This window comes from Larus michahellis, chromosome 1 (genome assembly GCF_964199755.1).
Source record: "Larus michahellis chromosome 1, bLarMic1.1, whole genome shotgun sequence".
Taxonomy (NCBI): domain Eukaryota; kingdom Metazoa; phylum Chordata; class Aves; order Charadriiformes; family Laridae; genus Larus; species Larus michahellis.
Window position 1 is genome coordinate 210,744,058 of NC_133896.1, and position 17,349 is coordinate 210,761,406.

The window sequence follows — 17,349 nt, forward strand, 5'->3', positions numbered from 1 at the left end:
CCTGAAGTGATCTGGATATAAAAACCTCCAAAAAGAATGCTTTTTCATTTGAAAAATGTGCTTTATAACAAACCAGGAGCTATTTTGGCACAAATGGAAACATAGGCAATGATACTGCTGTGGCAGAAAGTGTTGGCTAGGATGGAGGAGAAAGGACAGAAGCTTCTCAGTCTGCTTCTTCACAGAACGACGTATGTCAGATAAATACAGCCCAAAAGCATGGTTAAGAAATGAGTTGTCAAGAAGTCTGGATTTTCAGTGAATTAGTGGGTCTGTGGTAACTGTCTCTGTGTGCATGGCAAGACCTGGCAAGTCATGCCACATTCACCAAGGAGAAGATACCTTCCACTGCCTGGGGGGAAGAGCTGCTACAAGAGACCTTACCACAGAGCAGCAGGTGGTGTCAGTAGTAGTGCAGTGTAAATGCACATGCTTCCTTACCTCATGGCAATGTATTCATGTGGCTATGCCCTAATTTGAATTATAACTTGATTTTTCAAATGGTTTTTAAGACATTTTCTCCAGAAAAAATCAAATAGATTTTTTTTTTCAGAAGTACTTATTTTAAGCAGATTTTTTTCCACTGAATTTTTTCCCACTGAATTTTTTCCAGTTTCATTAGCCACCAAATATTTTAAATGAAGTGCTGCAGTGGCACTGTGCTTTCCCCATGATGACAGTGCCCTTATGCCCCTGGCTTTGTGGCCAGAACACATCACACCCTCTCCCGTAACTTCACTCCCCTGGGATACACTATCTCTCCTGCAGGAGGAGAACTGTGCCCCAGATAAATGCACACTTTTTGACCAGGATTTGTCAAATGCTTCACATCAGTCTAACTCCTGTAAATGTGTAGAACAGGGATCCTAAAACCCAGTTAGGTCTGGAGGTTCAAGAAGTCACCCTGAGAAAACCCTCAGATTAAGGCACCAGAGACTGAGTGCCTAAAGCCATGCTGTGGCATCTCTGTTGGCTAGATCTGTGTCTGACTTCTACTTAAAGCCATCGAGGAGCCAGGAAAAAAAGTCTTTTTGTGCCAGTTTTCTGAAAGGATCCCTATTCAAATCATGCATTCAGAGCTGCAGAGCCCACTGCCTGCGCAATGGGTATCATCTGCAGCTAGTCACAACGCAGGTGATGTCCTTCTACGCAGGGCATCAAGCAATGCAAGAGTCATGTATCCAGAAAGGGATCACAGCATGAAAGGAGCAACCTGGCCTCTTGGCACTGATTATTTATGGGGATTTTTAATCATTGTCTGAAAGAAAACAACCAATCAGCTCTGGGAGACAAATTCCTACTCAGCCTACAAGCCTACAGCAGCCTTGCTGTTGTGTTACAGACTCAGGCTCTTTCATAGCTTTCTTTCCTTCTAGACCCACACTCTCCAAAGGGCAGAAGAGTTTTCTACCCAAAATGCCCTGATGTTCCTTGGAGTGCAGACACTTCAGCCTCACTCCTCCTACTGTCTGGGAGCTTTTCTACCTATACAGAGTCATGTATTTTCAGCATGTCCTTTTGGTAACCATCAGCACCCAAGAAAAGAGCACACTGGTTGTTGTGAGTCGCACTCTAGGTGGCATCCAGGTGTCTAGCTGTCCATTTCATTCAGGAGAATTTTTGTGTGTCCACCTCAGCCTTGCCAGTAGTTGGTAGCTCTGTGCCTCTTTACAAATGTTGCTGTGCTGCACATTACAGTGCTTAAAGTCCTTTGCAGAAAGACTGTCCACACTGGAGTCAATGGTATTGGCCATAAGAAGCTCGTAGAAAGGATGCAGGGGTGTGAGTGTCCTCTCCTCTTCACCCCCAGATGCCTGGATCACAGACACGTGGCCACACGCTGAGGCTGGTACCTCTCCACAGTGCCACAGTGCAGCCAGTGGATGTGTCAGAGGAGCTGGCACAGGCTCAGTGCCATGGCCCCTGCTGCTCCATCTGTGGGACACAGAGGTTTCACCCCATCCCTCTTCTGTCTTTCGGTGAGAGCATCTTCTCAATGCTCCATGAAGTCTCTGCTGCCAGTGACATTCGTACCAGCACATCTCCCACCCCATGGTTCCTCAATACCCATCTCCAGAGTTCCTTTGAGATTTTCTCAGCTTCAGGATAGTGTCCTGCTGACCTTTCATCTCCTGTCTTTGACAACCGTTCTCAAATGCCATTCCCTGTCTTCTCTCGATGATGTCTACTTCCTTGGGAAACACTTCACATTTTCAGTCACTGAGTTAAACATCCCCTTCTACTGCAACTCCTGTTTTATTCTTTCCCACACAATGACTTTCCAATATGTTATTGCATCAGTGGCTTCTCCCGTATGGTTAACCATGTCCAATTCTTTGAATCTGCCTTTGCCTCTTTCTTCCAGTGGTCATAATATGCCTGTTTTACTGGGCACTCTCTGCCAAAATGTCTCCTATCTCTCATTCCTGTCTTGTCACAAGAAGACAAACCTTCTCCTTGCTACTGCATGCTCCCCTGCTCTCTTCAAACCACTTCATCCTCCTGCTGGCTTTGTGGTATCGCTGCATGAACCTCTTCCATCCTTCTGGTCTTGTGTGGATGTAAGAGCTGCTCTTCTAAATCTTGGAGATCTCCCTCCAACTCAGTTGTCAGCCTGCAGTTCATGTGCAGAAAGCTGTGATGATCCGCCAGTCCCACTTCTTGTAGGGAATGGAAACTCTCTCTCTCCTGGACCCATGCAAACTTTCTAAATACTCTTGGAAATTCTTCAGCCTCACTGAGTTCTTCCTTCACCTATTCCAGTCGCAACACTCTTGAGGTTACATATAGAAGTAAGCAGGCTTGTGAATTAGGGCGTAAAAAGTCTTGTTCATACTAGGAAAACCTTGCAAATCCTTCCTTTATTGCTGTGTCTGATTTCAGTTTGCTAGTTGACCTTTCCCAGCAGTTCTTAAGCTCAAAGAAATGTTGGTGATGCACATGAGTGGGACAGGGAGTTATTAACAGGGAATGAACTCTAATTCCTTAAAATTAGTATTAACATAATTACAGTCATCCATCCCTCTGCAAAGATGAGCACTACAACTCTTCCAAATGAGAGAAAGAGTAAAACAAGAGTGTCATGTAGACTCTACTTCAAATCAAGACTAGACATGCAGATAATCTGCCATCTGAGGGTAGGACCATGAGTTCGGGTAGGACCATGAGTTAAGTGTAATTTCTACACCTATTTCTTTTATCACACAGAACAAGTATTTTGCCAAGATTTTTACTGTGTTTATGTTACCTTTGATCATGAGAAAGAGAGCTAAACCTAACAGAGGTCAGTTTTTTTAAAGTGGTGCTTACACGAGTACTGTGTTACAGTGCGAAGTAAGAAATGGAGAGTGAGCTACATGTTGTGCATGGCCGAAATGCTCCCCAGTAGACTGGAGCCAGATCCCTCGCTCATACAGTTTTGAAACCTGCTGAGCTTCTTTGCCACTGTAACCACCAATGAAAAACTAGCACTTCAAATAACCACCAGATGTGGAGTCCCAGCTTTTCTCCAGAGGTTAACATGCTCAATAGCCACTGTACACTCCTGACTGCAACTGTAGGTAGATGCAAACTTTCTTTTATTACTATTGTTCCACTAAAATCCCATAGATTTTACACTGACAACCATTTTAACAACTATCTTTATGGGCTTGTTCCCCAAAATCTGTTGATGGTGAAACCTTCCTTATTTTCTACCCTTTTTCCATACTCTATGCCTCGGTTTATAATGTTTTTTTTTCCCCCACATTCCCCATTGTTCCTGTGGCTGGAGTAAGCCAGGACAGTGCCCACAGCTCCAGGATGCCCCTGGGTCATGTAACCTGTTCAAGGTAACCCTCTGCCAAACCATGGCTGCCATGTTAAGGCCAGTGCAAGGTCTGTGCTAGAGGGATGTCCAGGAGAGGGGCACCAGTAGTGCCAACTTACATTTGTAGATGGTACCCTGACCACACAGCATCAAACAACAAGGTGAATTGTGTGTCCTCAAAAGAGAGACACATAATGTCCTCAAAGGATGTTTTAGGCCTCTCATGACCCACACAGGCAACTGAAGAGGTCAGTCAAACCCATACAGTCTTAGACAAAGCTCTGAAGTGTGGCAATAATGGCTCCTCTCCTAGGATAAACTTCTGCTTCCTCTGAAGTCAATAACAAAATTCTTCTCAGGCTCCATTAGAGCCAGGATTTCACCTCAAATGCCCTTTTGATGTTGCCCCTTCCCACAATGAGCATCTCCACTGATGCAATTGGGTCATTTGGCCACATGATGACTCAGCCATTAGTTTAGCATCTGTGACGACAGTTTTGCTGTCATTTATCTGGGTGGGATCTCCTCATTGCACAAGTTGTGTTTGATGCTGTGGTAACAAAAAACACCCGTTAGTGTTGGTGGGTGCAAGACTTGGCCCAGATATATGTAGGATTGGTGGCCCAAAGAGAAGGGAAGAGCTATTACATCAGGCAAAACTTAATAACATCTACCACCAGAACAGCAAGATTTAAGTGTCCATCACATAAACCAGCACCAAATTAATTTAAAGGGATTATCAACCAAACTATAATCCTGAGGGCTGAGCCACAGCAGGGAGGGAAAGATGGGTGTATGTCAAGCCACAACACCTAGGTGTATTTTTCTTTTGAAAGGCCATTGCCTATGTGGCCGTTAAAGGGACCAGGCAATGCCTGAGCTCACCCTCCTACTGCAGCAATATTCATGCCCTAACCCACAAAATCTCCCTGGGATCTGCAGCACGTCCAGCAGCACTGACAACACCTTGCACCCTGTGTGTCCAGTCCACCACGGTTTAATGATGTCAGCTCTTTCACCAGTTATATCAGGTGGGAGGGGATGCTGAACACCTTCTCAGCTCACCTATACTCAGTGGCCATAATTTGTGTCTGCAATTTCCAAAGTCCTGCGTGCTTCAGAAAATGTCAGCTTAATTTTTGAAGCGAGAACCGAGAGTGAAATGTCTTGGTTTCATTCATAACACTCCAAATTATGAGAATTAGTGGAACCGCTTGCGGCTTCCAGTAGACAAGACAAATGGCAGAAGTGAACAGCCTCGTTACTCTCTTTACATAAGAAACACTGATGCACAGCAAGATACTCGCACTGCTCAAGCGGCAGGCTGGCCCTTGAGCACTGCAGCAACACAAGGCGTAATAAAAATCAGCATCCAAGCAGAATAGTTATGCCAACACAGGGCTGCGTTTGGGTTAATCAGCTCTGAGGAGAGGCAGCCTTTTCAGCTCACACCCAGGGAGGTGCTGATGCAGCTCCAGGGCTCCTGGCCGGGGAAGCAGCTCACTCAGCACCAGCACAGCCGGAGCTGAGCCGGAGCTGAGCCGGAGCTGAGCCGTGCCTGCTGCCAGAACCAGCTCACCTGACTTCCAGACCCATGTCTTGGCTACCAAAGTCTCCTTTCTCCTCGTTACTGCTAAAAACTAAAGGCTGAGGAAGGTATTATTGACTTTGGCACAGCAACATTGAAAATCATCCCTTAAATCTCACTATCTGATCCAGCTAATGTAACACTTTCCATTACACGCTTGCTAATTCAGCATTTTTATTAAGTAGTGAAGAATAAGTGGTTTTGATCATATCTCTGTGGGCTAGCTGGAATCAAAGGGAGCATTCCTTTATGTGTATGTACCAACTCTTTTAAAGATAATCAGTTTGTCTGCAACTTCTTTATCTTCACTTCCCTATCAATAAAACTGGGATAGTGCCCCATCAGATGGGTGCTGTGAGGATGCATCACAAGGTGAGAAGTGCTTGGCTCAGCGAGCCCCAGGGTTCCTGCTTGCAGAACACAGCTGGCTCAAAACGCATTCCTGTCCCTACCTAGGAATTGATCTTTAAATTTTGTTGGCGGAACTATGTTTTTGACAATATCCAAAGGAACCGATTAATTAGCTGAAAAGCAAACCATTAGTTTACTGGTTTAAATTTACATATTTACATTTACATGTAAATTTACATTTACATTTAAATTTAGTTCCTATAGAACTAAATAGTCAAAATAGCTATTACTGGTTCACTATTTAGTCCACATGGTTATGCAGACACGTTATTATTCCAGAATATAGCACTTTATTCTGGCTCAACTCAATAGTTTGGAAATAGAGTCAACTTATTACACGAATCGCTCTATTCTGCACGTAGAGAGGTCATCACAAACAGCTCCCCAGCTTTGAATGCATAGTATACCTTAAAATCCTCTGTGGTAAACCCTTTGGAATTAATATTCTGTAATTATTACATTACAGCGATGACTGAAGACAGAAGCTATCATTCCTCCCTGTCGTGCCATGTTAAAGGCATCACTTTTATGTCACAGACTTTAAAGTAAATGTGCCACTTGATGGTCAGGGAACACAAAGTGCAGACAGCCTTAAAAGTAAAATTTACAGAACAGATTCCAAATCTTTCTATGGCATTGGGGTGGATTTACAGGTGGTTGCCCTTCACTTAAAGCTGAACTATTTTTAGTGAGAGGTTTTCCAGTTTAGAGAGTGGAGGAAGTTATCCTCTGCTAAAAAGAATAGTGAAATTAGAAATTCAGGTGTTTAACACAACTGAAGAATAACCTTCCCAGCAAAGCTTGTTTTCATGGGCTGGGACAAACTATTACCCTGAATTCTAGCTATAAAGGTAACACCTAGTGTTATCTCCAGTTGTTAAGAGCGTAAGCATAAGTTTGTGTTGAAAAATGAAACTCTTTCTTGCCTCCTGCTTGTGGCAAAATAATTTCATTTATGAAATACAGCTGAGAGTGATTTCAAAATTATCAGCCACTAGAGAAATTCCAGAATTGCTTGGGATTTCCTGAAAAATTGGAAAGGACTTTTCCATTTCTGACTCTTCAGACACAACATCAAGCTCCCAGTATGCCTCCAGAGCTGGTATGGTCACCAGGACCTCCTCGCTCACTCACAGCTCCCATCCCAACCCCAAGCCTAGACTCAGAGGAAGGACCCCCAAACTATCTCTAGAGTTTCAATGATACCAATGAAATCTTAAAAATATTCCCACACGTGTTTGAAGCCCACACTGTAGAGAGGCACCAAGGGTCTGTGCCATCCCCATCAGATGTCCAGCAGACAACCACAGCAGTGTGGGCATGAGAATGGATGCCTGTTTCACTCTGTCCAAGACACAATTCATCACAGTGCTTACCTACATGCTCCAGTTTCATCACAGGTGGTCTCCGGGACTTCAGTGTGACCATTCACTGTTGTATGCTTAAGCACCTATCTAAATAGATTTCTCAAATGGAGCTCTCCACAGCTGCCTACATTGCAGGGTTACATGCACCATCTACTCATATCTCGTTTGTAGGTACTATACACATCAGAATTTTACGATGTCACACCGAGCCCCCACACAGGGAGAACTCACAAGCTTTTGCCAGTTAAAGAGACTTCTATGTCTTATCACAGAATCATAGGGTTGGAAGGGACGTCCTGAGATCATCTAGTCCAACCCCCCTGCCAGAGCAGGGTCACCCAGAGCAGGTTTCACAGGAACGCGTCCAGGTGGGTTTGGAATGTCTCCAGAGAAGGAGATTCCACCATCTCTCTGGGCAGCCTGTTCCAGTGCTCTGCCACCCTCAAAGTAAGGAAGAGATGTGCTGGATTATGGCAAAGTTGCAATTTGCCTTTGAACACGTCCCAGAAATACCTGCATCTCCATGAAACATACATGGGGGATTCTGAGCCCACTATATGACATTTTTTTGACAAATATCAGATCCTTAACGTCACCTTCAAATACACACTGACTATCGCCTTGCTTAACAAACCACGATGGAAGAGAAGTCAACCAAAGTCCACTCTTGCCTTGAAGCTGAAATCCTGCCTATGACAACATCATCAGAAGAAAAACAAGAAAAAGGTCATCTTAAGACATTTACAGACACATTCACCATGTTAGTCGATTTTCTTTGGAGCTGTCGATACGTCTCCCGTTTATCAGAGACCCCAGTTACTTACTTGTCCTCTAGCAGATTTTGTCCTGTGATCAGATTTTTCCCAGACGGTGCATAGTCCCAGTTCTCTTCCACAATCCCAAGGTAATAGGTTCTGGTCTTTGCTTCCACCGCCGCCAACAGCCAGAGGAACCCAAGGGCGTGAAGGCAGCCACCACACTGCGTGGGAGGCATTTGTAGTTGTGCTTGCGAGGCTGGCAGCGGGCAGGCAGCGGCAGGATGCACCACAGAGAGCTCACCCCTCCCTCCCAGCTCTCAACAAGTTATAAATAAGGAATGGACAGAGCAAAGCTCCTCCTTTTCCGCAGGTAGGACTGGGATAGGTAGAGAGCCCGGCTATGCAGAGCAGGGCTAGGGAGGAGGTTGCTGCCATGGCAGGACCTTTGCCAATCCTTTGGTGAATACATAAATTGCTCATTTACCTGTCCAGGCTAGAGACAGTTGGTGTTTTCTGGAATTTTGGATGCTTTTTTGTCCTCTTTTTTTCCAGGCTAGGTGGTACGGCATATTGGAGCATCTTTTTGTTGGTCTTTTTGCCATCCCTATAAAACCTTTTATTCTTAGTTTTAATTTAACTCCTTTAGCATGTCTGAGATTCCTAAAACTAGCATCTTGCTGCCTGTGTTGGGTTTTTTCAGTGGCATAACACCAGTTTACAATCCAGCATTATTAAAGAGAGAGAGAATTCTCCAGCAGCTCTCCAATTTTAGGATTTTCTAACCCATTTATTAGGATGGCAAGTGATCTGAGTGCATTCAGTTTCAGAGTGCCCAAAATGAGGCCCCTTTTTACAAACATTTCTGGAAATTAGAGCCCTTGTGAAGTCTTTCCATTTGGACACCTAAGAATTGCAGCAAACAAAGATCACCCTTTTATTAAACTTGGTAATTAACATGCCCACATAGCTCTCTAGAAAATCAGCCCCTCCCTTTATAGCTTAACTTCCTCTAAGGGTACATCTCTATTACCATCTCGGCAAAGCAAAGTGTAAACCTATATAAATATGAATTCATAGAGTGTTTTAAACCATGTAGGCAACATCCCCTAGGTGGCAAGACACTCTGCAAAATCATACTGCTCTCTTACTCATTTTTTAACTGACTGAAGGTGTTGAAAAGCTGCAATTCTGGAAAATAGCATTACACTTGAGACTCACTGCCAGGTTTAACAGTTGTGAAACTCCCCTTTCAGCTCCAGAACCATCTGACCTCTTCCCGTAAGAAGCTAATGGTTACTCATGGCTAGGGATGTAAGAGGCTTCTCGAATGAATTTGGTAGCCACAGGTTTAACTTCATCAGTCAAAACCTAGATCAGTGATGTGAATGGTTTTATGCGGCAGTCGCGTGAGGTTCCCCCTCTGGCATGCAGCAGCGACAGCTACACGTACGGTCGGCTGTGCCGAGCACCTCTCTCCATCACTGGTGTGCAGGTGGCTCTGAAGTCACACACAGAATTCAAAAAGCAGGTGGGGTTCACACCACCCCAGCCTCCGGCCACCTGGACCACGGTGAGTCTCATCTAAATTCAGCCACAAGGCACAGAGACACATGGAGTATCTTATTAAAGAAGATTTCGGTTTCTTTAGGCTCTGCATTGCATCTCTTTAGCTGCGAGGACTGAAAGCGCTGTATACGTGGGTATGGATGCAGTCAGACAATTGCAATATAGCCGTATAAGCAAGAGTCCCTTAGCTGTAAGCTGCTCTGATGCTTGCTGACGTTCATTTTCCCAAGTCAGTTAGTTGACGAACAATGAGAAGGAGGAGAAGTGACAGGACAATGCAGATGTTGTACACAGATCCCGATGCTCAGAAGCAGCACCCACAGACTTCCTGATAACTTTGGAGACCTTGCTCATCTCTCCATCCTTCTGCTGCAAACCACATGCTGGCCAGCCTCTCGGCATCTCACGTCAATCTACGTCTTCTCTTCCAAAATACCAAGAGTTAAAAATCATCTTCCTTTTACACTGCTTTGTTGTGTCACTCAGTTACTCAAACAATGCCAACTAATAGTACTGTGATTCTAAAAGGCATAATTAGAAAGCAAAAGAAATGACAATGACTGCAGGACAGGCAGAGGCTTTGCCAGCCAGTGGCACAGCTATCAAACATGCAACTGTGGTGAGACCGATGGGCCAGCTGGTGGGCTATGAAGCTGTGAAAAGGCCAAGGTGGTTATTTAACAGGTTAGCAAGATTTGCACTGTGATCTTTGCACAGGGCCTGGGACCCTGCAGCCCCCCGTAGCGGATACTTCCCTCGCCCAGAGTCACTGCCCTGAGCCAAGGCAAACTAGAGCTTCACCTCCTGTCACTCAAGCACCTGAGCTTACAGAACTGGGTGCCTGTTGTGCAAATGTTCATTGTTATAACATATGCACATTTGCATTTAAATAGGAAATATGTTTATATAGAGGGTAACGTGCACTTTGAATGAGATTGTGTAGAGCTCAATTGCTCAAATCAGGCATTTGCATGGTATTAGAGATATTTAAAGACCAGGTATGGGCCAGTTTCATCCAGACAGTTTTGCTATGGCCTGTTTGTTTGCTTTTTTGCAACTGAAGAATTCTGTTATGTGTTTAGCATAAATCTCTATATATGTGGACTCATATAACTCAAGTGCATCGAGCTAATAGGGAATAGGAAGGGGCAGTGTCCAATTCGGAGCTGGCACCCAACTGCACTGGAGGCATTTAAATAATAATAGTGCTATGTCCTAGTTTTTCTACTGCTTCTCATGTGCCCAGGACTGGGTCCTGCTTGCTTTCTTGATAGAACAACTATTCAAAATTCAAATACAAAGTTAATTTCTTTGTCTATTACCGTAAAAATTATTTGTGTAACAGGAAAAATGTGTGGGCATTAGCACCCTATATCAGCAATGTGTTGTAAATCTGGTAAACGCCTTGGCTTGGCTTAAGCATTTACTAGATCTGGCAACTTGTATACCCTTTGCATCCACACATTAACACTTAATTACCTTGTCACATCATTAAACCCAGGCACATTTACATGTGCTGGGAAGGTGCTGCGAGCATGACTCAGAAAAAGATGAAAGAACAGCTGTTTTGCCCTTGCATCAGGAAAATCTCTGGGATGCTGCCCTCCGGCAGTGGGGTAATGGGATTAAGTTTGTCCCTTTGTTCAGGATCCTTTCAGCAAAAGGGTTGGATTCTGGTGCTTCTGAGATTTTCTGTCCCTCTGAAGGCTGAAATTAGTGCATGGCTGGGTTTCAAAGTTTTATAACAAGGAGCAATGTTCATAGGTCTGAAGGGTGAATATCTTGAGTACCAGATTGTGAATGAGCCCTGAAACATCACCAGTGGATCTTTCTTTATAAATACACCAGGAGTGATTGCAATAATTAGCTTAAGTTAATTCACTAAAGACCAGACATATGCCAACTAATGTTAGTGAATTAACTAGAATGCCTAAATTAACCTGGTGATGGCCATAAGGTCAGTGAAGAGAGATGTTGGATGTGCTGATCTTCTGCATTGACTATACCTCAGTTCCTTGAAATTAGGCAACATGAGTTCAGAGATGAGCACTTTATTCAGACTGCCTCCTACTGAAACCCAGCTTGCATTCTCCATTGAGCAGATGATGGGCTGATGTTCAAGCAGATTGACTACCCTGCTCCCTCTGCTTCTTCTTGACAGCAGCAGAGTTCCCATTCATACACACTTGTTCCCAGTCCCTCTTCTATGTTGGTTTGTTTCTGCATGGCAGTCCAGGTTGTTTCCAGCATAGGACTACCCTCAGCTAGTATTGCCACCAAACCTGGAGCTGTGCCAACAGTGACCATCCCAAGGTGACAAAGAGTGTCTGTGGTAAAGCTGGGAACTGAGTTACACCCTCCCAAGTTTCACAGCACTCTTTTAATCAAACCACCCTTCCCCTTCCTCGTTTTTTCCACACTCTCCAGTCACAAACACATATTAAATACAAAAGCCTCATAGTACACCTGTGAAAAACAATTTCATTTGCACTTTCTAATAATTTCCTGTGTTGCAGCAGTAGTGAACAGAAGATAAACCTCGTGTTATGGTCTTAGGTAGTCACACCAGGTGTATCTGAATTAGTGGGATCTTTTGAGTTGACACTGGTAAGTTGGAAATCTCAAAAACTGTCTGCCCTGAAGGCTCCCACCACTTCCATTTGCCATTCTGGGTAGGACCTTGGTGAGAAAGGATTCCTTGTCGTGTACAGCACTTCCCAGGAGCACTACAAGTCTGAGCACTGAAACAGTTGGAGACAGAAGGACAAAAGAAGCTGCTGAAACTCCAAGAGTAGTTACAAGGATCTGTGATCAGTGAGAATATTAGAAAGGCAGCTGCAGCCCGTATTACAGGTGGCCCAGTGTGGACCTGACTCGTGTCTGCCCAGAAGTCATTGTGTCAGGACGGAGACTGAACCCAGCCCTGCAGATTCCCACGTCAGAGTCCACACAGCTCCCCAGCATTACCCTCCGGTCATTTGGGCTCAGTCCATGCACCCAGCTCAGGGTCACACTTGGCATTTACCACAATGGTTGTCTGGACATCGTTAGAGCAGAATAATTTTCTCTGTACATCTCTGTGCGGGCGTTCTTCTTGCAGAACAGATGCTTTGGTACATTACCAGCTGTGGACAAATCTTGGCCCAAGATGTGAAATGGAAAAGAGGGCTCCTGTTATAGCAGAACCAGCCCATAGAGCCTTTCTTTTCCAGCATGGGATTGACCCAAATCCTTTATCTGCCACATGGATGACAAAGGACGATACCTTAGTTGAATTTAGACTTTAGAGAAATTAACTATACATCAGAATAAAAGATACTTAAATTCAAAGATTGTAAAGGGATGCAACAATAAGAAAGAAAGGTTTAACAGTGTACTGAAAGGAGCTGCAAGTTTGAAGAGATTATAATAAATTGCCAAAGAGTCTGGGCAAGTGTAATATGTTCAACCTCAAAAGCCATTACAGCAAGGCTAAAAAAAGGAAGTTTTGATCCTAATTAAGAGAAGCTTCTTGTGTGTGGTAACTCATGTAATATCTGCACTGTTAAAACAAGGCTAATACCTCGACAGAACTTCAAGGTACATTATTTATGGGTTTCTATAGTGCTGCCCATTGTAGTACCTAACAAACATGAAAGAGCTTAACTTTACGTCATCACTGTGGGGCAGAGCGTGTTTATTAACCCTATTATACAAATGAGGAAAGAGGAAGGCTAGGTAACTTCCAGGCAGGAAGGCAGCCAGGTCCCTGGGCTTCCCATTCAGTGGTGGTGGCAAGGTGACAGCCCTCCTGTTGCACCACCTTCGCTCTGTGTGTGAGGGCGGTGGAGACTGGGGTCTCCTTGGACTTTTGGCCTTTATGGGAGTGATGCTGTGACCTGGTTGCATAGTGAAACCTTTTCCAACCCACCTTTGCTGCCTTCTAGCAGGAGTGCCAGTGCCAACTGCCACCTCTGCTCTCCCCTAAGCAGCTCCACTGCCTGCCCAGCCTCCTCCAGCCATCCCATGGGCATCATGGGATCCTCTTCCATTGTGTCTGGCAGCATTGACCTACTTACTTACTCTAGAGGAAATGTGGCCCTTTTGTTTTCCTCCTATGAGATCATTGCCCCATTTTCTCTCTGGGTAAATACGGGTGTTGTGGTAAGAAACCCCAGCACTGTAAAACTAACCAGGGCTATTTAAAGGAGGTAGCAGAAAGGAAGATACCGAGCATTGCGGGAAGAAGAGAAAGAAGTGATGTGATTGCACCTGCAGAAGTGGCTTCCAAGCTGTTGCAAACTCACCTCTGCCAGGCAAGCCATCCCCAAGAGTGCTATAAAACTGCAAATTCCCAGCAGGCTTTGCTTGGTGTCTGCTGACTAAATGGGAGGGTGTTGTGCGCGGTGAAGTTACCTGCTGTCCAGACAACCTCTTCTGTCCAGTAGGGAAAATGCCATGACCTTGTGGAAGATAGGATGGTTGCCCACGGTGAAATGATGTGATTTATGGGATCTGCAGATGGCTGCCATCAATTTTAGTGTCTTTCATCTATATCTGTGAAGCTTTGCAATAAAGATCAGCCCTACCACTCTTCAGTGATTCTGTTGCTTCCTATTTGAAGAAGCCTATGTTACAGCCCAAGTGCCATTCCTGGAATGGAAGCCTTTCAGGCCTGGTATTAAAAAGGACAATCTTGCTGTGGTCTTCCAAAACGTCATTTGCCTTTGTTCTATCATTCCGAGTTAGTACTGAATCTTATATAGTCCCTACTGAGGATTTCTTTCCTCCTCTGCCTAGCTCTTGACAAGTCCCTCCTTTCCCCTACTGGGTACAATCCTGGGAGGTGCAGAACACCTTGATTTAACAGAGACATGCAGGAGACAAGATAAGTGTGGTTTCAGACACCAGAGTTGGGCTCTTGGCATCTTTCTTTGCAAGTAAGAGCTTGTGAACACGACAGCAGGGATGCAGCCTGGTAAGCCCAGACCATGCATACAAGACTGAGCAAATTGGCCAAGTCGGATGCAGATCCCTCTTCAAAAGGGTTAAGAAGTGAAAGGCAGCATGATGCAAATGTGGCTGCACCACCCCTGGGTCCGAGCTGGAGTCTTTCTGTGCCGGAGTCCACTTACATTTCCGAAAACAGGACTAACTCAGAGTCACCCTGGCTTTGCCTGCTCACAGTGATGCCAACATGGTACCAGCAGAGCTTCCTCCTTTCCCAGGCCAGGCTAGTAGTTTGAATGAGAAATTTCATGAATCACAATGCCTGAAATGCTTCCTCCAGCTCCCGCAGGTGTTGGGGCAGATCACACAGGTCCACAGTCTGTAAGTCTTGGAATTAGAAAGTAGACATCAAAACCCACCTTTGGGCACCTGAGAAAAAAGCCTGAGCCTCAAGAAGTGCTGAGCAACCTCCCCCAATGCAGGAAACATGGCATCAGCTGACTAACTGTAAGCACTCAGTTAGCCTTCGCTTCTCCTCATGTGTGCTCATCTGCAAAGTGGGGATCATTATATCTGACTCCCTCTTCAGGTATTTGGAAGCTAATTTAGTTAATGCTTGTCAAGCACTTTAAGGTCTTCAGATGAAAGGAGCCGCAGATAGGCAAAGCATTGCTATTACTATTAATTATTTCTATTGTGCAAGTAGACATGAAAGCAGCAAGGGTGATGATTACTTGCTTCCTTCACAAGTGGCAAGACACAGTGCAAATACACAGACAGGGACCCTCCCTGCCCTGCGGTGCTCCTAATCTTACCAGCCAGATAAACCAGACAAAGAGTGAGGAAAGGAGCACAAACCCAGAGAAAAGCAATGCATGTAGTGACTTACCACACACAGGTTTTTTTTTGCAACAGCTGTTCTTTAAAAGTGCCTTCTTGGCCAAAAAAAAAGCACAATATCACTATTTTGGGGTATTTAAAAATCACAAGTCAGGCTTTCAAAAAGGAAACATTTTTACAAAAGACAGTAAATGCTAATTCTCCTTATTTGGACTCTGATTTTTGAGCAGTTTTGAAGTTTTTCTCTGAAGCCATGAGGACAAAAAATATCATACTCACTTAAAAAAAAAAAAAAAGGTCAAAATTGTTAAAGAACAAGTTGAAGTATTTGGATATGTAAGATAAATACCTGGCAGTAACAGGTTGCTGTCAATCAGCTGCTCAGCAGGAAGGAGATGAGCATGGGCCTGGTGGCAGCTCATCCCTCTTCCCTCCCAGGCACCTGGTGAGTCTCTCACAATTAGTTTTCATTCTCCCCAAAGTGCCAGGGGCTGGGTGCACACCACGGAGGAGTTTACATGCAGTGATGAGATGCTCCGCAGTAATTTGTTCCTTTATCTAATGCCTGACTAGACAGGCAGACAGATAGAGGAGTAAAAAAACCAAGTGGCTCCCAGCCAGATGCCGAAACCTCTCACGTGTGGCTGCAGAAGGGCTGGCGCTGGCTCAGAGGAGGGGGTGGGAAGCATAACCAAGGCCAGCAGTGTAGCAAGACTGGGATGCTCTGGGGCGAGATGTGCCAATCTGAGCCATTTCACCTTTCCTTCAGAGCATGAAGGGTCATGGAGGCAGACCCTGGGCATGGAATACCAGGTTAGCCCAGCAGTTGGACATCTGCATCCCTCACCTCCTCCAGGGACTGTTTCAGCACATCTGTGGAAGGAGGTTGTGGCTGTGTCCCAGGTGAATCCAGCAGCCACTGAACCTTCCTCTGACTGCTGTATGAATCCAAATGGTTTTCTTGTTTGCTTTTTCTTGAGTAAAAGCATCCAGTTCATTGAATATCCGCTGGTGAACAGACTTAGGACAACATCAACTGTGTTTCTGTTGAGCTTATGGTGAGATGAGGATGCCAAGTGCAAGCTGTTATAAAACTACTAAACTACTCTTAAAAAAATCCCAGCCCTCTTTCAAAAAGCAATTCTTGCACGGAAGAGGCAGCAGTGTTTCTGGCAGGTCATAGGGAAGTGCATCCTTATCTCATAATAGCCGTATACAATACTACAAGTATGGTAAGGATGTCAAAAATAGGTATAAAATGCTGAACCAGGTGTCCTCCATGCACTGCTTCGGCTTTCCAGGTCTGCATGTCATCCTTGGGCTCTCACCAAGCTCCCTCTAATGGCCACAGACAGCGTGTTTCATTGCCTCCCTGTGCCGCTGGCCGGGCAAGACACAGGCAGGATGCCCCGGCGTTGCACAGGGTGAGATGTGCCTACCGGAGGAAGCCCTCCAGGTTTTTATTTTTTTAATGTGTGTGGGTTCATCTCTCACCTACTTCTTTTACGATCCTGTCTCCACCCGGTATCTTCCCTCTTAACACTTCCCTGGATTCTTGCCTTTCTCCCCAGCCTCTGGAGACCTGCCATCATCGCAGAGTTAATGCACGTCCTGCCCTTAGCTCAATTTAGGCCCACACCCTAATATAAAGAATGGATTACACCACCGAGGAATGACAACAGCACATGCCAGATGGTTTGTTCGTCTTTTTAAGTCCAGCTTTTTGATGTGTTCTACATGCTGGCTGCAGAGGAGCTGCGGACTCAAGCTAGCTCTACTACAGGGACCAGGGACCAAACCCCGTGGCAGCACAATGCCACTGCTGCCAACACGGCCATGGTGCTCGGCAAAGGGCAGTGCAGCTGCTCCCACGCCACACCAGCCCAGTGCTGTTATCCCTCTCTGATATATCACAGTCCTTCATAGAGCCACACTATCACAGAGCAGCTGAGGTTGGAAGGGACCTCTGGAGGTCATCTGGTCCAACCCCAATCCTCAAGCAAGGCTGCCTGGAGAAGGCTGCCCAGGACCACAGCCAGAAGGCTTTTGAATATTTCCAAGGATGGAAATGATGTATCTCCA

The 17,349-nt window shown here is 45.1% G+C and overlaps 1 protein-coding gene across 1 annotated transcript in view; it reads right to left on the reverse strand.

Moving 5' to 3' along the window:
* The window catches only part of HEPHL1 (hephaestin like 1), a 34,908-nt gene extending 26,740 nt beyond the window's left edge, over positions 1-8,168 (reverse strand). Inside the window, exon 1 of the mRNA XM_074572978.1 lies at positions 7,999-8,168. Within this exon, the coding sequence (XP_074429079.1) occupies positions 7,999-8,168 (170 nt within the window). The remainder of the gene's footprint in view (positions 1-7,998) is intronic.
* Positions 8,169-17,349: the final 9,181 nt, after the last annotated feature.